The sequence below is a fragment of the Mugil cephalus genome, chromosome 7, assembly GCF_022458985.1.
Source record: "Mugil cephalus isolate CIBA_MC_2020 chromosome 7, CIBA_Mcephalus_1.1, whole genome shotgun sequence".
NCBI classification, from domain to species: Eukaryota; Metazoa; Chordata; class Actinopteri; order Mugiliformes; family Mugilidae; genus Mugil; species Mugil cephalus.
The window spans coordinates 24,608,738-24,630,717 of record NC_061776.1 but is presented as its reverse complement, the minus strand read 5'-3'; the positions used below and the strand labels follow the sequence as shown (position 1 = coordinate 24,630,717).

Sequence of the window (21,980 nt, the reverse complement as noted above, 5' to 3'; positions counted from 1 at the left end):
GGAGGGAAACTGAGAGCCAGTTACAACTACTGGCAGAAGCTGTGAACACGGGGTTTATGGGCTGTGTATAATGTAAACGTCATAGAGGCGCGGATAAATGAGTAGATTTAGTTCAGCTCCTCACGTTGACTGGCTTTCATTTCCCTGCACACAGGTATCTTGCTCAAGGCCACTCACCAAGTTGAGTCTGTCATCACGTTCCGTCCGTCAAAGGAGTAGATGGGTATGGATGGGTCGTATGTGCCTCCGTTCCCAGAGAAGATGGACATCCAGCTGCTGAACAGCACCTCACCCTGACGCCCGGGGAAAGGGACAGAGTTAAAGCAGCTGTAAACGTGTCATCAGATATGAACGGAGCATTTCTTTAAACCAGGACAGAAAGCTGTAATTCCATCCTCACCCTCAGGTTAACCACGGGCATGTCGTTGCGGTCGGTCTTCCTCACAATTGTTGCCAGGTCCTGGAGGTGTGAGGACAGGAAGGCCCTGTATGTAGCTGTGAGCCCCATGGCACGGGCCTGTTGGTAGCACTGGAAGTCTGCTCCACGGATGCCACGCATGTCTCCTCTGAGTGGGGCGTTCAGGGCCACCAGGTGGAGCTGAAAGGGAGAGGAGTGCAGAGATGAGGAGAAATGACTCGCCACACATCTGCTATGAAGTCAAGTCGGCCTCACATGATGTATGCGTGTTTAACTCACCCCAGGTACGCCGTTGAAGGTCTGTGGTAGCACGTTATAGCTGGGCTGGTAGGCTCTACTGCCGTCCTGCAGCTCCTGTTCAGTAAAAACTACGATTAGCCCAAATTAAGAAAATGTTTAAATGTGTTTCCCAACATCCATCTGGCCCTATCCCTGCTCCCTGCTGAGCATGTAAGTGTGGTTGAACCTGGCTATTGGTCCTGTGCGGTCTACTCCTGTCTCCGGGTCTGCTGAGGGACTGAGAGGACTCCGATGAGGACGGTCCAGGATGGATCAACTCTCCGAGCTGAAAGGCACAAACACACATGACACGTGGTGTAAAATGTGGATCTTATTTGAGTTAAATAAAGGATTATTGCTGATGCTGACATCTGCTAATGGGCAGTTACTATTGTATTGGTGAAACCCAGAGAGAAGAATACAGAAATGCAAGGATTGTGATAGAAAAACACCTGGATCTTGCGCCAGCCGTTGCGTGCTCTGATGTACAGCTCCCCTCCTCTGTCAGACACATAGGCCAAGGTTCCTTCTGCAGCGCGCTGTGAGTCTCTGGTGAGAGCGTTAAATGTCTTGTAGGTGATCACCTGGACACACACCATCGCAGCATCAGTTCTGAACCTTCGTGGCACTTTGAAAACTTATCTGATGGAGCATTCATGTTGTTGTGGCAAGTCTCTTACCAGGTTGGCAGGGCCTGGTGGACCCGGAGGACCAGGAGGACCAGGAATAGCTGATGACAACACATAGAGATTACATTCAACTGATACAACCAACAGTAGCAGCCTCCGCTAACTACTCCTCTAACAAATACGTACTTGTTTCATATGCAGATAGTCCCGGAGGTCCAGCAGGGCCGGGGGGCCCACGAGGTCCAGGTCGTCCAAACCCAGGAGCTCCAGGCTGGCCAGGAGAACCAACAGGACCCTGGGGGCCAACAATGGACTCACCCTTTGGTCCCTACAGGAACAAACACACTGAATTAAATCTTCCGCATCTTAAAAAGGTGGGAGGTATTTGCTTTACATATTTCTCTGTTCATTAACACTCTCTCTAATATGAGAATAGCCTCACAAAGAATAATTACATTTTTTTTAAACGATTACATGCATATTGTGTATTTTGAATACATAACGTAACTTAACTCACCACCAGTCCTGATCTCCCTGGCAGTCCTGGAGGGCCAGGCAGGCCTGCGTCACCCTTTTCTCCCTTCTCACCTTTGTATCCTTGATCACCTCTAGCACCCTGAGAGTCACCAATAGAAAGATCAACCAGACTCTTATTGAAAAACAAGGTAATTTCATTGTAAAATGAATGCAAATGACATTTTTACAGCTGGTTTAGAGACTCTTAGAGCTTTTTCTGCTGAATGCCTGCCTACTGCCATAAACAAGGCTGATAACAGTGGTGAGAATGAAGTATAACATCAAGGTTTGAGGCTGTGTGTATCACGGCACTGAGTTAAGGACCTTCTCCGCTGTCATGAGAAGGTTGACTTTTGAACATAATCTCTGATCTAGTTTGGGTTTGACGATGCTACTGTTTATTTTGAAACAGTCTCTTACTCTGTGCCTTTAAGAGTCACTTCCTGCCCTGTGTGATATATAGACCAGTCCTTTGTCAAGCTGCTTTGCTGCATCTTTCTGTGTACCTGTTGTGCTTACCTGCTGTTCTGTCTTTTTGTTTCTGTTTTTTTTTTTTTTTTTTTTTGTAGGAGATTTATCCTGCCTCAGCTCTGCACCGTTTCATTTTTATTCATGTCATTAGATTTGTTATTTGACGCTGCTTCATTCAGTAGTGTGACTCCTCTCCATGGGTCCCAGCTCTTATTGTGAAAACCTAAAATGCGGCAATGTGAAGAACTGAGGATAACTGCGGAGTCAGGTGATGAACCAATGCTAAATGTTAATAAGGTACCCTTTGTAACACAAATGCATTTGATCCAATGCTTAACAAAGAATATTGATTAGTGCAGCTTTAACTTGGTTCAGACTGGTACTCGTTCAGGTTTCAGATTCTCCATCTGATGCAGATCTGTTAGTCCTCAAATACTATTTTAACCTACATCTGTGTACTTTATGTATTTATGATGTGTAAATAAATACTCACCACTATTGCATCTGGAAATCCTGGTGCTGAGAAGCAAAATGTCACAGCATAAATTACTTGATGTGATTATCATAGCATTACAAAACTCCTTTTTTGTCAATTTAAATTGAACACGAAGATAAAGTGAGTGTCAGCAATTGAGGCAGGTTTGTTGTTAGGGGTCTTACCAGGTGTCCCTGGCTCACCAGGTAATCCTTCATCTCCTTTTTCTCCTTTAGGTCCAACTGTATCTCTCCTTCTCGGTGACTCCTACACATACGGGCAGGTTCATTAAAGGAACATTCCTGACATGGGCCTTGCACACGTGAGTGAGCGGTTAACAGAACATGCGCCTCAGCATAGAGATGTTCGCATTGTTATATATATTAAACACAATAAAACTTGCACCATAATTAAAGACAATGATGTCAAGGATAAAAACACTAGTTAAATACAAGGGATGCATGCTTTAGGCAGCAGCACGTGCAGCCCTCACCCACCAGCTATTACGGTTAAAATACAAGGATTAAGGTTAAATCAGGGACGTTTCACAGAAGACATGTGGGTTGATGAAATGATGGTGATTTTAGATTGTTTCTAGTTTTTTGCAGTCAGCATCAGTGGCGTCCTGGAGGGCCCATCTGACCCGAGCTTGACAACTCACTAAATCTCTGGAATACGATCACCATAATCCCCTTTTTTGAAGAGAAAAAAAAGTCTTTCACCTGTTTATTGACCCTTCATCATGGTGTCTCTACCCACCATGTCCCCACAGAAGACACCTCTAATAACAGAACCCACATACCCAGCACCCGGCAAGAAGCCTTGTTAGTCAGATCAGAGATGTCACAAAAGACTGTGAAAACGTGTTTCTTTATTAAACTGACTGAACTAAAAAGGTGATTTTGAACCAACTCTGATCTGCGTACAACAAGCTTCCTCTTCTTGAGATTGTGAGAACGGAAAGAGCAGATGAGGAAAGCAGGATTCAAACTCCAGCCCCCTTTAACACCAGGCTTCAACATTTGTCCAGAGTCGTTACAGTTATTGTAAATTCACAGAAACTGTAGTTTCTCAAGTTGAACAAAATGCACAACAGTGATTTTTTTTCTAGCTACTAGCAAACTAGAAACATGCCGTATACCAGACAAATCTTAAAGCCTGTTGAAATGAGGTCAGCTCAACAGACACGTAGCCTATTAGGAGAACAAAGAGAGAGACAGATGGGGGAGGAATGGGGTACGGTTTGTATCCCTCAGAGAACTGCCATGCTGCGACACCCACACACCAACAGAACCACCCGATGGTCCACTTCCAACCCTGAAACGAACCAGTCAGGTGGTCGCGCTCAGACTTACTCGTCCATTTTTGCAGTGCGGTCTGGGGCGCACAGGGAACACCGTCTTTGAGATTCAAAGAAGAGCAGCGTGATCACTTGAAACGAGTCAAAGTCTGTGGATGTTTGTAAATTGAAATTTGTGTACGCTTGTTGCCCTAATCCAAGACAGTTACATCTTGGGAGATTTTGAAGGCCATTATTCAGGTGGACTCATTAGATGATGTGGGCGGGTCTTAACAGATTAGATATGATGGACTTTCACATACAGACTCATACAGAGAAAATGCTGGTTGTGATATGGCCATCCTTATAATATGGTGCTGAAGTAACAGCAATCAGAGAGTCCAGGATGGCGTACCTACTCCATTCTAATTATGGTCATCATCCAGAGTGAAGCATAACTTAAAATCTGCTTTATTTTCTCTACTTTGCAGTCCTGGTCCACTCTGCGTGAGTGGGGTGTTCAGCCCTGCCCTCACCAGTCACACAGAAATCACTTGGTATTTTATAATTGGAAATAAATACTGACTGAAAATTTATCAACTAGAAATTATTTGTATGTCCTACAAATCAGCCACCAGTATGCTGTGCATTCCTATTTCCTTTTACTTACTCCGTTCAGTCCGAGGATTCTCCCTGGAAGGCCAGGGGGACCGGGAGGACCTGGAGGTCCCTGAGACAGACAGAAAGAAAGTGGGTAAGAATATTTATTATGCGCAGGAAAAGCTCAATCCTTGGTTGATGTAGAGTACTCCATTTCATTTATGAGAGAGAAAAGGACATGGAGAGTTCACAGTCAAATACGTTTCACATTGTGTTTGCACTCATCTTATAAATATCAGCTCAATATTCACTTTCTTTTTATTGGGGTTTAATTTCTAGGGGATATCTGGTTGGTAAATCCTCAACTGCACTCACTGGCTAGCTGGTATTATTTTCACAGAAAACTGTCGGAGTCTGTTGGTGTTAGCTTGTCTAACTAAGCTAACTGTAGAGTCAGTGCCCTTTTTGTGTGGTTCATTTCTACACATACAACAATCAATGTGGTCTGAAAAATTTAAGACGTCCACAGAATATTTCATAGGCAAACGTATGATCACTAAGTATTCAGTACCTGTGACTGTGATGCTGTGGGTATGGGAATGTCTCTGCTCCAGTGGGTGGTGAATACTGTCCAATGTATCACCAGTACCCAGTTGCCTTCTGTTAACTACATTTTTCATAAGCTTAGCTTGAGTAGGGTGAGAAGTATTATCAAAGACGCATCCCACCCTAACCACGGACTGTTCACTCTTCTACCATTTAGCAGGTCTTGAGACAGTGTCCCTGATGAACTGATTCCACTTGTCAATAATGCACACAAGTTATGTACAGCACATTTAGACTGTACTCCTATTATCAAACTATGAATCTAATCTAATTATTAGTGAATGATTCTCTGTGTGTTCTCTCATTTGACTTCTTACCACTACGCCAACAGAATCTCCTTTGTCACCTTTCTTCCCAAGCAAACCAGGTCTCCCCTAGAAAAAGGGAAAATGTATTTGTTCAGTATTTGTTCATTTACAGCATGATCATATTAAAAAATACTCACTGGACGTCCTGGGATGCCACACTCTCCCTTTTCTCCAGAAGGTCCTATTGGGCCCTGAAATAAACAATCACACATTATGTAAGGTAATATGCAATGTCTTAATTCTGAGAAACTAACAGACGATCTATTTATATTAGTTTTGTTATTGCAATCCTAATTGTGTTTCCTTATGAAGCTAATGAAATATTTGCATAGTATTGTTCTGTTTAACATTAACTCACCATAAGTCCAGCAGGTCCGGGGTAGCCACGGTCGCCCTGTGAGAGGACAATGCAGCAAAGCAACATGTGAGATGAGGCAGTGGATTTCTGGTCTTTCTCTGAAATAACAGAGGAATTATTCCCCTTTCAACAAAGCCTCATATAATCCATAATAACTAGTGTGGTCTTTCACTCAATGGACAAGTAAGACATCTACTACTGTGGCCTCATAATTTAAGGTGTGGAAAACTATTGTAGGAAATTACCAAACATCTAAAGGCTCAAACCATCTTGCCAGCATCACCTCCCTAATGAAGAATAACCTTGATCGATCATCACTTGTTTTCCACTTTAACAGTGCGACCAGTTCATATGAGAACCTGACACCAATCAGTCGTAACATTATGACCATCTTCCTATTATTGTCTAAGCCTCTGTGGATCATCCCACAGATACTTGATCAGTTTGGGATCTAGTGAATTTGGAGGCCAGGTCAACACCTTGTGCTGTTCTTCATGTTTGGTTTTTGAGTTGTTCCTAAACTGTTTTTGTGTGTGTGTCAGGCTGAATCCTGCTGGGGATGTCTGCTGCCAAAGGTTTCATAGAAGAACATTGTATTGTCACAAGATGATCTGTGTTATTTATTCAGTGCTCATAATGTTATGCCTGTATATTGGCCACATTTACAAATAACGTCACCAGCAATACCTTTATGCCTTTTGGCCCCTGAGGGCCTCTGGGTGCTGACAAGAGAGATCCATCTGCAGCAATAGTCACCCCTGGTTCTCCCTTTTCTCCCTGTTAGAGTGAATATACATAAATTAAATGAAAAACATCGTATCTATATCTGAATATTTTTTTCTAATGAAAACAAATGTTTTAAAGACATATGCAATGACAGCTGTATCTCACCTTAAGCCCTGCTGACCCTTGGATGCCTGTAGAGCCTATTTCTCCCTTCGGTCCCCTGGGGCCCTAGGGAAAGATTAAATACTTTCAGGTAACGGTGGACAATTTGACAACGATAGGCATAAAACTGTAAATTGAATTATTAAATTCTTATCAAGTAACCTAAAAGGTGCCAGTAACATTCACATGCCTTTAGGTACCTACCACACCTAGCCCAAAGAAAGCAGAAGCAAAATAAAAGAAGTATTACAATGCTTTCCAAAATTCCAGAATATACATTAACACATTTGCATCCAGATTTCCATTTTCTTAGTCAAGTGACCCAAGCTCAGCATGAAGTGGCAAAGCAAAATGCTCTTACTGGAAATCCAGCTCTGCCAGGCAAGCCTTCAGGGCCCTGCAACACGCAGACACACACACACACACACACACACACACACACACACACACACACACACGCACACACACACACACATGCATGCAGCCGCAAGCGTGAGCACACATGCAAGCAAAGACAATAGGTCAGACACATGCAAATCACAAAACGTTAATGACAATCCTGCAGTATGTCAGGAGGAGGAGACCAGAGGAGTCGTTCTTAAACTACATTTTAATGAAATTGTATGTCACAGGTGTCATCCTCCTGATCTTAAGCGAAATACAGAGAGGCAGCGGAAGACATCACAGCAGCTTAAAACACACTTTGTCACTTTACACAAATATCTGAAAGCTACGCACCATGGGCCCAGGTGGTCCTCGGATCTCTGTCAAGTTGAGGATACCATTTGTGGCATTGAGGAACTACGGACAGAACATCAGAACATACAGTATAATGAGTAAGTCTGAGCACTGCAATCCTGTTTAAAGGTTTATGAAAAGCAGAATGTCCATCCAGGTGATTATGACTATGTAACCAATCTAACCAAGTACTTGATTGGTTGGTGTTATGTTGCACAGATGTAAAAAAAAAAAAAAAAAAATCCATTTCATCTTTTTCTTCACTTATCTTGGATGTGTGTGTGTGTGTGTGTGTGTGTGTGTGCGTGTGCGCATACATCTTGTATGTTAATGGGAGGTCCTGGAGGCCCAGGAGGTCCGGGTGGTCCTGGTATACTGAGACCATCGGCACCTTGATCACCCTACAACACACATAATGCAGAATATTTAACTCTTAATCATGACGGAAAGGTAAACACAGTATTTGGAAGACATAGGAGTCAGGAACAGGAAGGAATATGAATATGTTCAACCCCACCTTGAGTCCTGGACTGCCTTTATCTCCTTTGGGCCCCTGTTTGTATAAAGAAATAAAAGAGTGATGAATGTACGCTGGTAACCATTATCTAGAAACCATCACACTCGAAGGAGATCTGAACGATAACCTGCTGAGATACTGGGACAAGCTAGTTAACAGCTAGTTACTAACTCACTTTTTCTACTACTTTCTTGAAGTGAAAACATGTTACAGTTTTTTTTACAGTCTTTTGGCTGATGATTCAGTTAAGTGTTGTTTAAACATTGCAAAAAATGGTCTCACACCTGACACACTTACCCTGGTACCTGGCATTCCGGCAGGACCCTGTGAACCTGATGATCCTGGCTCCCCTGGTTCACCCTGCAATCACAGATGTAATAGACAACACAAAAAACCCACGGAGAGGAGGTGATTCCTGATTAACTGGACCAGAATACATACATATGCAGTTCAGAGTTTCATAAACTATATTTTTTCATCAGAGGTAGGAAATTCTTATTCAATTCTTGTTCAATACCATGTCAACGCAGGGATACAAGACAGTGAAATTAACACAAAAAACATCAATAACATCTGCTGGCTTCCAAACAGTGACGACTGAAAATACAGGAAGGTAGATGAGAGGATATCTTGTTTGTCATAGAAATTATGACAAAATTAACTTACCTTGACAGAGATTCCAGGGACTCCATCCTCACCCTACACAACACACAAGTGCCAAGTAAGAAAAATAAATCAAAAGGGCCCAGTATTATTAGGTGTTAAAACCCAATTCCAACCCAATTCCAACCCAATTCTAATCCCTAACCCACTTTCTACAAACATAATGAGATTCAGAAAGAGCTTACCCGTGGTCCAGGAGGGCCGGGTAGGCCAGGGATTCCCTAGAAGATACAAAACAATAAACACTTATTATGAAATTCTACAACTACATATAGGACATGATATAGGCACATACACTCTCTCACACTGACCTGTGGGCCTCTGACTCCAGTTTCAATAAGCATGTCCCTTTTTCCAGATCCTTCCATATCCTAAAAAGAAATTACACATTGAACTAAGATGTATAATTAAATTAGATTGTTTAAAATGAGATTAAGTGTTGCACGACACATTTGGTGTTGATAATTGATCAAAAGAATGGATAGAGCCAGAATTCAATATGTTAATTGTAGAAAAACGTGAGTATACAATGTGCTTGCAAAATCACTGTCACAAGTGCACAGGGGCATACAATTCTCTGTGATAATTGGTTCTATCACAGGTGATTTGGCTGACATCATACACAAATACATGACATATCATGAGGAGATCAGAGAATTGTACATGACATTTAGGTAACACTTGGCCCAAACCACAGATGAGGAACCTGCAGTTCCAGGCCAGAGACTCACAGAAAGGCACATGCTGTCATTTTTTTAACCACTGCAGCAGTGAAGTGTGTGGCAGGTGTTTGTCAGAAGTTCACCTCTACAAAGAACTTGGTTCCCGAAGTTCCAGAGGGTCCCGGGGGACCTGGGGGACCGGGTGGGCCTCTCTTTCCTGGTTGACCATTAGGCCCACGTGGTCCTGGGGATCCTGCTGTACCCCCAGAGCCACATTCCCCCTGCAGGGACAAACAGAGCCCAGTTGCAGAGTCATATTAGCAAACTCCCAAACTCTGATCACATTCTTCAAATTATAACCAGAAATGTGTTTATTTGGGAGAAAGCACATGATGTGCACTTGATGCAAGTTACTACTCCATTTTCAGCAGTATAAATTACCTTTGGTCCAGGTGGTCCAGGCATCCCTTGGTCCCCCTAAGGATGTAAATACGTATTATTTATGCTGTATGTTCATGACATAGTTTTAGTTTAGAACTGCTCTAGAAAGTTAGTAGATCTAATAGAAAACTTCTACTACTACTACTTGTAATTAAAATTTATACACTACGGAACCTCGAGCCATACTCTGTAGTCTAGTCTAATGATGCCCAGATGTGGTAAATCAAAAACTGTTCTGCAGATTGATAATTACAAATATGACTATTTTCTTTTCTGTGGATATCTACATCAGCCCTGGCGCTGCAACATGTCACCATCAAATGATAGTCTAAAACACTGATATCTACTGAACTCTGAGTGCAGGACTCATCTCAGCACATACCTTCTGTCCCACAGTTCCCGGTAGACCTGGAGTCCCATCTTTTCCTGCTGGACCCTGGAGGGACAAATATTTACAGACACACGCAAAGTGTCGAGAAATAAAGAAGTGAGTCAGTAAGAAGTAAGTAGCAGTTGAAGTTAAGTTAAGTTAAGACAGTATGGAAGTAATTTCAACAGGGACCAAATGTCTAAAGGTGACAGTCAGTCGCTTTAAAGGAATAATCAAATTTTGGGGAAACTGACTCATTAGTCAGATTCCTTAAGTGATAATATCATCCAAGCCAAAGTTGTTCTGTCACTTGGTCAGCATACATCATGTTCACACTTTAGTGTTGACAATGTTGAACAAATGTTGACAGGTGTCATTCACTGCAAGATTCCCTGTATTGCTGAATACATATTTTCCTCATGTTACCATCTGCCAGTCACAACAGTGATAAATCTGTCTGCGTATAAATAAATTTAATGTATATCTCATCAAGACCATTCTGGCTGTTTGTGGCCTGTCAGCTAAATGTAGACTGAAGCAGCAGTGTGAACAACCACAGAGACAAGGATGATTTTATTGTCTGTCTTCCCACCTCTTAACCGGAAAGCTGAACTTGTGAAAAATTCAATATATTCCTTTAACCAAGCAGTACCAGGAAAAAAATAGAGCAGCATTGTTTCTGTTTTAAAACAGAGTAAGAGTCCAAAGACCAAAGGATGTTTCTGCAACACAGTGATTTCCAAGGCACACTGAATTATTCACTGTTGATGCAAGTGTCACTAGAGTGGATCACTGACTGACTACTGAAACTACTGGTATGACCTCAGAATGTTTGTTCATCCAGCTCATTCTGTAATACAGTGTCCACGGACACGTGGAAATTGACTATCTAGTGATACTGTCAAGACTAGCATAACCAGTCCGTAACTTTCAGAATAAAAAAGGTCCATTAGATCATATATTTATATATATTAAACAGTTTGGAAACCTCTGCAAACTATAGCTGCCTTATTGTTGTAGTCTTAGATCATACACATGCACATAAAGTCATGATGTGTTCATCAGTATGCCTTGGTAAATCAACTGAGAGAGCCAATATAAGGCAACATATACTCAAAGAGAAAATAAAATTGACCAGTGTAAAAGGCAGTGAGTACCATGTTGGGTGAAAGAAGCCCGAAGCAGCTGAGTAGGTATCTGAGTGAGTTAAAAGTTTGTAGCTATTTTCAGTTCAGCTGCTTATCATTGTGTAGAGTGCAACTACGAGGACATGGTAATGTATATCCGAATCAAGTTTACATGAGTGCAACTAGACTAGTAGAGTTTCCTGAAGACGTTTCACCACTCATTTGACTATCTTCCTCAGTTCTAAGCGACTGGTTCAAAGAGAATAGTCACACAAATTTCAAATAGGCTACACCCATCTTCCAACAAGTCATTTAGACCTAAATAAGCTACTTTGATAGGTGGTGAAACGTCTTCAAGAAACCCTACTAGTCTAGATTTGTATTGAAATATTTCACCGTTTCAATGACAAACTTTGAACTGAAAAGGAACAAACCAAAGCTCTGACATTTTGAAGTGCACCAGAAGTAGCAACTTTAGGGATTATCAAGGCACAGAAAGCAGTGGTGCTTGATACAGCAGCCCGCAGTTAAGACAGCATAATTGGAGATAATGTACAGTCATTGTTGCCAGAGCATTGGGGCAGTGAGCTAAGGTTGCTCTTTATCACTGCTGTACCTCTTTTATCATTGACAAATGCTTGACAGCATTGTCTTGTCATTGACCAGCACTGCTGCCTCGATACTCTGGCCTATGACTGCCATTCTGCCTTTTATCGTTTTGCCGGGCTCCCAGGCCAACCAGGGCAGCAGCTATACCTCGCCTGAACCCCAAGCAGACCCGAAGTCAAGCCCAGAGCCTGAACCAGAACTGAAACCAGAGCCGAAGTCTGAGCCGAGGTCTGAGCTGAGGACAGAGGATAACTCTGAGCTCAAACCTGAACCTTCAGACCCAGAACCACTAAACCAATCCTCAAACATCTGAAACAGAGCAGAGAGGTGGGAGAGATGGAACAAATGGAAGTAGGAGGAAATTGTAAAAATCAAAAAGAGAGTGACATGAGGGGACAGAGGAGAGAGGATAAAGGACGTCATTGACTTAGACACACACAGATACAAAACATGACAATTGATTCAATACACTAAAGGTGAAATTTCATTGTAGAATGAACAAAAAAGGCTCAACTAGATCAAGAAGAAACCCATATAAAATTAGAACAGAGGTCAGAAAGTGTAAATGTCTATACTCAATTACAAGAGAAATAATGAGAGAAATACAGAAACCCTAAAGAAGTGAATAGAATAAGACATTAGGTGCACAGATTAAACACGACAATGATTCTAATTGAATTTGCACTGTTGTTAGCAGGTGTAATAAAAAGAAAGACCCAGTCATTAGGTCTAAATATATCAAACTGACTAAACTAAACTGAAGGCTAACTTACTGGTACTCCATTTTTCCCTGGAAGTCCATCTCTGCCAGGCACACCAGGTGGTCCAGCATACGTAGCTGAGTGTTCTCCACTGGTGTCAGTTTGTGCCAGGTGAGGTCCAGGTGGACCAGGAGGCCCTGGAGGCCCTGGAGGACCAGGAGGTCCCTGGTGGAAAGAGTATTTTGTTTTCCACTGCACATATGAAATTATGTCAGAATATTGTACTGCATCCGTCTGAGTATTCTTTCTCATACCCTGACGAGTTCAGCATCACTGTCCAGGTCTTCAAAGCCAGAACCCAGGGCATCTGGTCCATACTAAAACACAGGTGTAGACATGTTTCACTCTCATCTGTATTTACTACATGCTGTTTTATCACAAAAATAAAAACGAAACACATTGTGTTAAGCTATGTTACATACAGGAACACTGCGTGATCTGGGAGGACCCGGGGGGCCGGGAAGGCCTGGGGAGCCTGGGGCGCCTGGTAAACCAACTCCTGGTTCTCCCTGGAGAGGAGATAGACCATGGAAAGAGGTAAGAATAGAAAGTTCATCTTTCACAGTCCATTTGGTATCATAGTATGAACCATCATTTGGAATAAAGAGTCTGGTATTTGACACAGGTGCTTTATCTGTACCTTTTCTCCTTTAACACCAGCTTCCCCGTTCAAACCTGGAAATCCCTGAGGACCTCTCAGACCCTGATGGTAAAAAGAACAATGTTAATGCATGCAAAGAAAAAAACAAGAAAACTAACAAACATATAATTGACTTACCATGTCTCCTTTATCTCCCTTGCTTCCCTGTGAACAGAAAGAGTGGAAGTATGAAAGTCAGTGGCACAAAAAGATTTGTGAGAGACATAAGTTTACTTCTTCACAAAATAACTTTCGCTTGACAAAAATATGCTCTGTCCCAGATGTTCATCAACAGGTCAAGATGAACTCCCTCTCTCTCTCTCTCTCTCTCTCTCTTTGACACACAAACCTTCTGTCCCTCTATCCCTGGTACTCCAGGGAATCCAGGGGTTCCTGGTGGTCCTTGTGGTCCAATTGGTCCCGGCTTGGTATCCCCATGTACAGCTGGGTCACCTTGGGGGCCAGGTGGTCCAGGCGGCCCGGGATCACCACGCTCTCCTTTTGACCCAGGTCTGACATGATCCTGTAAGTACAAACGGAACTGGTTAAGCGAAATGATAACGAACTGAACCAAGAAGGCATGTTGGACCAACACTGACATCAGCATAGGGAAGACTAAGTGAGATGGGAAAGCCAGGTCTGAACTTACATCTGGTGGTCGCTCTCCTGGCTCCTCTGTTCGATGTGGTTCTGTACACAATACAAATATGGTTTGGTTTGTTATATGTATTACGTTAATACAGCAGGGTCATCTTATATATTTTTACATAATTTGTTAACAGTAAAAGGTTCACTCTGACCTCTTGTTAGAAGTTCTTTAGTGGCAACTGTTGGAGTCATGTGACCAGAATACTCCTCAAGCTCCACCTCTGGATCGTGAGTGGGTGGAGCTCTAACAGGAACACTGTCCTCTCTCTTTAGGAAATGAGAAAAACAAACAAAAAAAAAATAAATAGATGGAAGGTCAGTTGATCTGCAAAATAAAAATGCAGCCATCCCTGAGTGGATTTCATTTATTTAAGGTCTACTTAACAGGGGACCTAAATATTGGAGTTATTCGACTGTTTTTGATGAAAGCAGTGTTATGCAAATTCAAATTTGAGGGATAAATCAAAACATCTAACTAATGCACACATATTTTTCTTTTGTGGCTTTCGTGTTTGTGGCTCACTAAAATTTCCTTATCTGATGGATTCACCAATCAAAGGTTGGATGGACTCACAGACCTTGAGGCCTACAACCCCGACCCAAGGTACATGCCACAGCAGATAATAATTTCAATGGGTACGCCGATACTTTTCAAAGCAAAATATGATACTGTATTACAAAATGAGGGAGGCAAAGCAGTTATGCATAGGAGACCAGTTGCATAGGTGGTCCATCAATGTGGCCAGGACACCATGTGTGGTCAGACTCCTAAAAGAATGTGGCCACAAACACTGAGACCACGTCCAAATGTGGTTTGAGTGATCAGATCACATCTGTACTTAGAGCAACCCACTTGTTATCCAAACTGCCTAGTTGCATTTTAATGTTAGGTGTGAAAATGATGCCTGTGAAAGTGAAATTTCTGAAATCATACTGTAGGTACTTTGAAAGACATGAAATGAATAATACTACGAATCATACTACGTCATCAGCACTGTTTCTCCATGTGTCCAGACCAGACACGAAAGCATCCACCACTGCTTTGATATGTGGTGGCAGTTATTCATCTTCAGAAGGACAGTTTCCGCTGAAGCTTCAAAGTCTGTGTAGATTCTGGGATGTTTGGGGTCAGACTGACTTCCAGGTTGTGGGAGGATGAAAGACAGCACCAAAACAAAAATGCAGCACACTGAAGCACTTACACATACAAGCAACGTGACGAGTGTTGTTTTAGTGCCATCATGATAAGAAGGCGGGAGTGCATCCTACTCATCAGACCCAAGCGGACACACATGCGCCCTCACAGAATGGTTGTTTTGTGTTATCTTTGCACTCTCCGCTCTGGCACAAAATGTCTTGCCCGCTGACTGTAAATAGAAGAGGTCTTTGCCCCTCTCCTATTCAGACTTCCACCCAGCAGGTGGCGCAGGTTGTCCACAAACCACGAGGGTTAGTCGTTCAATCCTGTCCTTATATTGTGTAGGTCTCTCTTGTGCCTCCAAAACAGTTGTGACCCTGTGGTGTCTGGCGACTGAGTGTTGTTAGTGGGGGTCTGTGGGTCCTAAGGGTTGAGGGGAGGGGCCTCTGTGGATCATCACACAGATACTAGATCAGTTTGGGATCTAGTGAATTTGGAGGCCAGGTCAAAGCTTTGTGCTGTTCTTCGTGTTTTTTTGAGTTGTCCCTACAGTGTTTGTGTGTGTGTCTGTGTCAGGTTGCATCCTGCTGGGGATGGCTGCTGACATCAAGGAGTGTCATTGCTTTGGGGTAGGAGTTCCTGGGTCTGGTCTAGGTGGGTGCTAAATGTCTAAGTAACATCCAAATGAATTCCAAGTTTCCCAGCAGAACACTGCATTGTTACAAGATGGTCAAAGTTATTTAGTTCTCCTGTCAGTGGTTTTAATGTTGTGGCTGGTCGGTGTAAGTTCAAGAACATTTACCCAGCACAGGTAATCTGTACTGGGCCAATTACAACCATTTCTCTACTATGTGGTGAATTTGATACAATGACTGAAAAGTGGAGCAGTTAAAACTACCTAAACTATCAACCTACCTCTGCTGTGCTAGGTCTTCTCCTCTGTTCATTCTTCATTGTTTCTTCCTCAGTCTCTCTGTCATCCAGAGCATCATCTCCACTGGCGTATCCTGAGGCCTTTATCAGACATCACATTACGTGTTGGTTGGAGAAAAAACAAACTTACAGCATAAACTATGTCAACCTATAATAGTAATAATAACAATAATAATAATAATAATAATAATAATACAGCTCCTCATTTTTGCCATTTACAAATATCAATTGCATACTCTTGGAAATACCACTGTGTGCTGAAGTGTTACATGTGTTACATACAAAATGAGATAGTCCATATAACATAAAATGTAAAAGTCCTTCTTATTTCAATAATAGTAACTATGATTTAACTTTGTCCACTAGAGGGTACCGTTGAGACTATATGAATATGCTAAAAACCCAATAGATGCTCATGTTGATGTCTCACATAAGGATCGTCGTCTTCACACTGCTCCTCAGCTGCTCTGGGATCATCTTTTATGACCAGCTGCTGAATAGAACCCTAGAAAAAGAAAGAGACTGAGACCTTTTTTTTTTTGCAAACATCTACCCATCATCTAAACATCTTAACTAGGCCTTACAATTATAATGCCTCTTAATTGATCATGAATGTCTCCAAAAACTACAAACAAGTAGAGTGTGCATGTAAACAGTCTGACGAAGAATAGGTCTTCCTGCTTGTTCACTGATCACTGTAATTATTTGAGGGAGAACAGGTTTTGGGATGTCGAGGACTGCTGGACTGATTGATTTACTGGAGGTTCTCATGTTTACATAATTTCAGTTGATCACACAGCAGAAATCAGCAATAGTGGAAGGTAATCAAGCACATTATTCTCAAGTATTTCACTAAAGTGCAGTTTTGAAATGCTTGAGTATTCCCATGATATGCTAAACAACTGTAAGCCTGGGAAATATTGTCATTTTTACTCCACTTTTATGCCTCTGTGGATTGTTCCAGTGCATCCCACAGATACTTGATCAGTTTGGCATCTAGTGAACTTGGAGGCCAGGTCAACAACTTGTGCTGTTCCTCATGTTTTTTGAGTTGTTCCTAAAGTGTTTCTGTGTGTGTCTGTGTCAGGCTGCATCCTGCTGGAGATGTCTGCTCCCATCAAGGAGTGTCATTGCTATGGGGTGGGAGTGTCTGGGCTGATCTAGGTGGGTGCTAACATCCACGTCTGATTTATGAGTAGATAACGTAGCTTTACCTCAGCCAGCTCAGCAGTTTAATAGTTTAACAATAACAAGACAATCTACCTGGCCAGTTTTCTTCATAGTAACTACTTTTCTTTTGATACTTTATGGTTGATTTTGATGATAATACTTTATCTGAATTGTAACAGGGTATTTTTACACTGTGATATTGCACTGATACATTTACTGAAGACAAGTTCTTCCTTCCCACTGTCACCAAGTGCTGCTCAGGGTGGATTTGTTGGATTTCTCACCGTACAGTGCAAAGAGCCATACAGTCATCAAAAGACATCTGCTTTGGATTTCTTAAAGCTAGTCAAGCCACTGTTTGTCATTATTAGAATATTTTTCCTTGTGCTTTTTCCTTGTATAAACAAAAAAAGGTCTATCTAACATGTAAAGTGCTTTGAGTACTGCCAGTAAAGAAACCATTTATGTTGTTATTTCATCAACTGCAGTTTTTCACCTTGGCTGCATCAGCACAGTGTGATCTATGAAACTTTAAATATTTCAAAACATTTCCATTCACTGTCCTCAAGAGTGCCATATTTCTATAAGCAGAGGAAACACAGGAACACCAGACACACACACATATTCACAACACTCACTGTATGACAGCAGTGGTGCTGTTACATATGGGATTCAGAAGAGAACTGTTGATTCTTTAGGTCAGTTAAAAACATTAATTCCCTCTCAAACGCATGCTGATTGAAAAGAAAAACAGTGACCCAGTTAGACATGCCGTGGTCATGCTTCACATAACCCACTCAGAAAGTCAGGCTGCGCTGAACAAAGCAGGATGAAGAGAGGATGACCGCCCTGCTTCACCATGGCAACAGCGATTGACTGCCAACTCGTATCTTTCTTTTGTAGGCATTGTTGCGCTGGAAAAGGACGGACAGTGATTCCTTTGGTGGCGTCAGTGTGATGAATTTTTTGTAGCTGCCTCCCTGGGGCTCGAACTTGCTTACGCTACACCACGTTGCTGTTTTGTACTAAATTTGCACGGCGTGCCTGATTCAAGGTTGGTGTTTTCCACACATTTCTTTCACTGAATTTAATTAAGTAAAGCTTACTTTTAACTTTTAGCCACCATTACGCTTGGCGTGGCAGCAAACTCCAAGGCCGGAGTTAATCTGACCACAACTTATCTCCAGCACCCTCATCTGCAGCCCATTTACTCCCCCATTAGTTTTTTCCATTCCGCATCTCACCCCTGCGCCTCCCTATCTAACCCCTTTGTGCTCTTCCGTCCCTGCTTACTTCCTCTCTGTCTCTGATCTTCGCAAAACATGTATAACAGAACCAGCTCAGGATATAGTAACAGAAGCCATCATGACATTTTGACCACGGCAGTATCAAGATTTCCATGTTTACTGTAGCGCTCTGGCATTTCATCACGTACAACCACACAAACCTAAGAATGGAGCTCAGTGAAAACATTCACATGCTGCTCTTTCTGGTTGCTTTCATTTGTCACTTATAAATAACAGAGACAACAATATTTTTCTATTATTACTTTAAAGTTTTGCTGCTTGTTTCTAAGCCTCAAAATAGCTCCTCGGCGTAGGCAAATGTTTAACAAACTGTGAAAGTAGCTGCCGTGTCATTAGCATAAATGCTGGGAAGTTTCCAGAGAAATTCTGACAGGCTGCCTGTGTCAATATCAGTACACTGCTGTTCTCAGGATCTGTGTGTGCTATGGCCTCTCATTAGCATGTGAAGGATTAAAAATGTCGTCTGACTGCTTTTTTTTGCGTAGAAAAAAACCCCTTTACATAAATAAACTACCACAAACACACAGACATATTAAGCAATTATTTCTGACTTACCACAAACCTGTCGAGCCCTGTGCTTCCTGCATTGGCTACAAAAATGCCAGAGTTGCGTGAGAAGGTGAGTCTCTCTGGCCTCCGATGAAAGCTGGTCCTCTCGGCCTCTCCGCAGTCCATGTAGAGACGCACCTCGTCATGTTCCACCACCACCTGACGGATGCAGAAAAGCCATCAAAATAACAGTTGCAATGTGAGGTTCTCCTCGAAACTGCTTTGTTTTGTGTAGAAGAGATATTCTATTTCATTTCTCTTCTTCATTTCTTCAACTATCAGGCTCCTCTCCTGTGGAACACCACTCTTCTTTCAAGATCATGCTTAAGACTTTCCTTTTTGTCTTTTGGTCTAGGCTGCTGGGCACATGTCCTCAACTCTCTTCTCTCTTACACTGACATCCTATTCTCTAATTTCTTGTGTATTGCTACTCGTGCAGTTGTGTGCTACTGCTGTTAGCATGTTAACAGTTGTGTGTCCCTCTTTATAGTGTTATTGATGCTATATGGATACAATCAAACTGAATTGAGTAAAAAATGCATTGTAAATCATTTTAAAAAAAAATCTGTTTTTGATGATATAGCAGCAACAAATAAATTCAGACGGAAAGTCTGAAATGTTGTATGACACGGCTTTTCTATAGCTCAACAAAAAATTGATCACTAATTTCAGTTTAAAATAATGTAGAATTACAAAGGTACAGTGAATTTTATCAGCAGTGTTTTGGTAGAAAGACCAAAAACAATGTAATACTTTTAGTTAATGTGCATAATTTTGTCATAATGCTTTCCCTCATGACGTTAGAGAAGAAGACAGATCTCTGGAATGTAGAGTGGAGGGGTGTGGAGTCTAGAAAGAAACGGTTTAACAGCAACTAAAAGTAACACTTCCCAATGTTGAAATAATCTTGATATTGTTATTTTTGTGATGTTGAAATAATGGACATACACACCACTCCCAGTAACTTAATATTAGCAATGAAAAAAACTTTTTTCAGGTCAAGGACCCCTAAATGGAGAGATTAAGTAGGGACCCCCCTACCTACTATATTGTTCTATATTAAATTCAGCCTAGTGCTATTGATGAATATACATTACTAACATTTTTCAATTTAGTATTGAACTATCCCTCATCTGTTTACTAAAATATGTTGGATTCATGTTAATGTGTAATTAAAGAAATTTAAATTTAAGATTTTGCGACCCCCCCCCCCTGCAGTACCTCCATGGAACCCCTAGGGGTTTCTCCATGCTATGCTCTATGCTACGCTCCAGACCTATGCTCTAGAGTTTACTGTGAAAATATCCAAAGAGCAACAGTTGTCTGGATGACAATGCCTCGTTGATGTTAGAGGAGAATGGAGACTGGTTTGAGACGACAGAAAGGCGACAGTAACTCAACTGGAAACTTCTAACCTTGAGGACGATCGGCTGTAGCAACAGAAGATTGTTTAAATGCTACAGCCTGTCTGTTGCTACTCAAACTGTGTGATGCTGTCATGTTAATACGGGCCAAACTCTCTCTCCAGGACTTGTTGAGTCAGTGTCACAAGGAATTAAGACCTTTCTGAAGACAAAAACAGGCTTCAACCCAGTACTAGACACATCTACCTAATAAGGTGGCTAGTGAGTAAACATGTCCAATAAACAGCTGGAATCAACTGGATATATATTTATACGTCCTTTTCTATGTAGCATGCAGAGCTCACCGTGAACCGTGTCCACTGGTCAGTCATGTCTGGGACACTAAAGGCAGCAGCTTTGTGGCTGTGAGAAGCCTGTTCTCTGTCAGTGTAATACAGTAAGATGCTCTGGAGCCCCCCACGCACTGGAGTGAGGGCCAAACCCAGTTCCACCACCTTCTGATGGGCGTCTGTGATGGCAAAGAGAACTCCTCCTCTCTGGCTGGCTGGACGCACCTGGAATAATGGACATTGGATATCATTAAAGGTTTCTGATTTTTTTTCCTTAAATATCTTTCACACTATAAGACAAACTGCTGCATCCAGCACCAAGTCCCACAGATGCTTCAGTGGAAGTGGGAATAGTACATTCCTGTATGGGTTTATGAGGCATTCACTGACAATGGGATGTTTTCCATCAAAATTTGGGTCTGACTTGATTAGAAAACAACGTGATTGAGAAACCTTTTAAAGGTGGTTTAAAGGTCACAGTGTAAAATTCTGTACCGTGACAATGATAGAAAAGTCCCGGTAGAACGACGCTGGCACAAAGGTTTTGGTGAGTCTGCCGATGTTGGCCTCGGGTTCAAAGTTGTAGGCTGGAAAACCCTCATAGCCAGGAGTGAAGGAGACCGAGGGAGGGAGTGGGACGCCAATTAACTCTGTCAGGTCCAGATGACTTCCTGAGCCGCGTTCTGACGACGGCAGGCAGGGACAACACACACACACACACACACACAAAAACATTTTTAAAGTTCCATCCATCAATGTCATCCTCAGAGTTACATTAATTTAGAATTTATTTTATTTTTAATAATTTTTGTGCACAGTTCAGTGGTTAAAATAAAGATGCATATCTTTATTAATACAAACATTTTCTAAAAAAAATATAGGTATATATATTTTTTCAGAAATACAATATGTGCAGTTATATCTGATAAAGATTACAGATCCAATATGACAGAAGCCATTGTAATTGGCTGAACCCCCATCTGTTTGGTACCTGTATGTTGCTAGTTTACATTAGAGAGGAGAGGTACTTGCAAATCATCCTGACATGGCTTTAATTTTACTTGATCTGATCCAGACTCTGCCCACGCCTCACTGCCCTACCTCGCTGGGACATAATCCTCCGAAACAGTAATGCACACACAAATGGCCGACAATTAGAGCATTTAGCCTGTATGTGAAGAGATGGC

At 41.9% G+C, this 21,980-nt stretch overlaps 1 protein-coding gene across 6 annotated transcripts in view; it reads right to left on the bottom strand.

Annotated features, from left to right (window-relative positions):
- Nucleotides 1-21,980, bottom strand: part of col15a1b (collagen, type XV, alpha 1b) — a 44,992-nt gene that overhangs the window by 4,495 nt on the left and 18,517 nt on the right. For 2 of the 6 annotated variants that reach the window (XM_047590515.1, XM_047590509.1), the window contains 42 exons: nt 21,289-21,476; nt 20,809-21,018; nt 19,107-19,259; nt 16,505-16,579; nt 16,057-16,155; nt 14,156-14,270; nt 14,005-14,045; nt 13,705-13,878; nt 13,494-13,520; nt 13,356-13,418; nt 13,138-13,224; nt 12,970-13,032; nt 12,728-12,880; nt 12,102-12,263; nt 10,231-10,284; nt 9,849-9,884; nt 9,551-9,688; nt 9,057-9,116; nt 8,931-8,966; nt 8,749-8,781; nt 8,380-8,442; nt 8,083-8,118; nt 7,883-7,966; nt 7,566-7,628; nt 7,189-7,224; nt 6,831-6,893; nt 6,627-6,716; nt 5,940-5,975; nt 5,719-5,772; nt 5,591-5,647; nt 4,738-4,797; nt 4,144-4,188; nt 2,974-3,055; nt 2,807-2,832; nt 1,844-1,942; nt 1,513-1,654; nt 1,378-1,427; nt 1,150-1,281; nt 885-983; nt 698-772; nt 401-598; nt 178-293 (listed from right to left, as the gene is read on the bottom strand). In XM_047590515.1, the coding sequence (XP_047446471.1) occupies nt 178-293; nt 401-598; nt 698-772; nt 885-983; nt 1,150-1,281; nt 1,378-1,427; nt 1,513-1,654; nt 1,844-1,942; nt 2,807-2,832; nt 2,974-3,055; nt 4,144-4,188; nt 4,738-4,797; nt 5,591-5,647; nt 5,719-5,772; nt 5,940-5,975; nt 6,627-6,716; nt 6,831-6,893; nt 7,189-7,224; nt 7,566-7,628; nt 7,883-7,966; nt 8,083-8,118; nt 8,380-8,442; nt 8,749-8,781; nt 8,931-8,966; nt 9,057-9,116; nt 9,551-9,688; nt 9,849-9,884; nt 10,231-10,284; nt 12,102-12,263; nt 12,728-12,880; nt 12,970-13,032; nt 13,138-13,224; nt 13,356-13,418; nt 13,494-13,520; nt 13,705-13,878; nt 14,005-14,045; nt 14,156-14,270; nt 16,057-16,155; nt 16,505-16,579; nt 19,107-19,259; nt 20,809-21,018; nt 21,289-21,476 (3,673 nt within the window). The remainder of the gene's footprint in view (nt 1-177; nt 294-400; nt 599-697; nt 773-884; nt 984-1,149; nt 1,282-1,377; nt 1,428-1,512; nt 1,655-1,843; nt 1,943-2,806; nt 2,833-2,973; nt 3,056-4,143; nt 4,189-4,737; nt 4,798-5,590; nt 5,648-5,718; nt 5,773-5,939; nt 5,976-6,626; nt 6,717-6,830; nt 6,894-7,188; nt 7,225-7,565; nt 7,629-7,882; nt 7,967-8,082; nt 8,119-8,379; nt 8,443-8,748; nt 8,782-8,930; nt 8,967-9,056; nt 9,117-9,550; nt 9,689-9,848; nt 9,885-10,230; nt 10,285-12,101; nt 12,264-12,727; nt 12,881-12,969; nt 13,033-13,137; nt 13,225-13,355; nt 13,419-13,493; nt 13,521-13,704; nt 13,879-14,004; nt 14,046-14,155; nt 14,271-16,056; nt 16,156-16,504; nt 16,580-19,106; nt 19,260-20,808; nt 21,019-21,288; nt 21,477-21,980) is intronic. The other 4 variants (XM_047590511.1, XM_047590510.1, XM_047590513.1 and 1 more) reach the window with 4 other exon arrangements.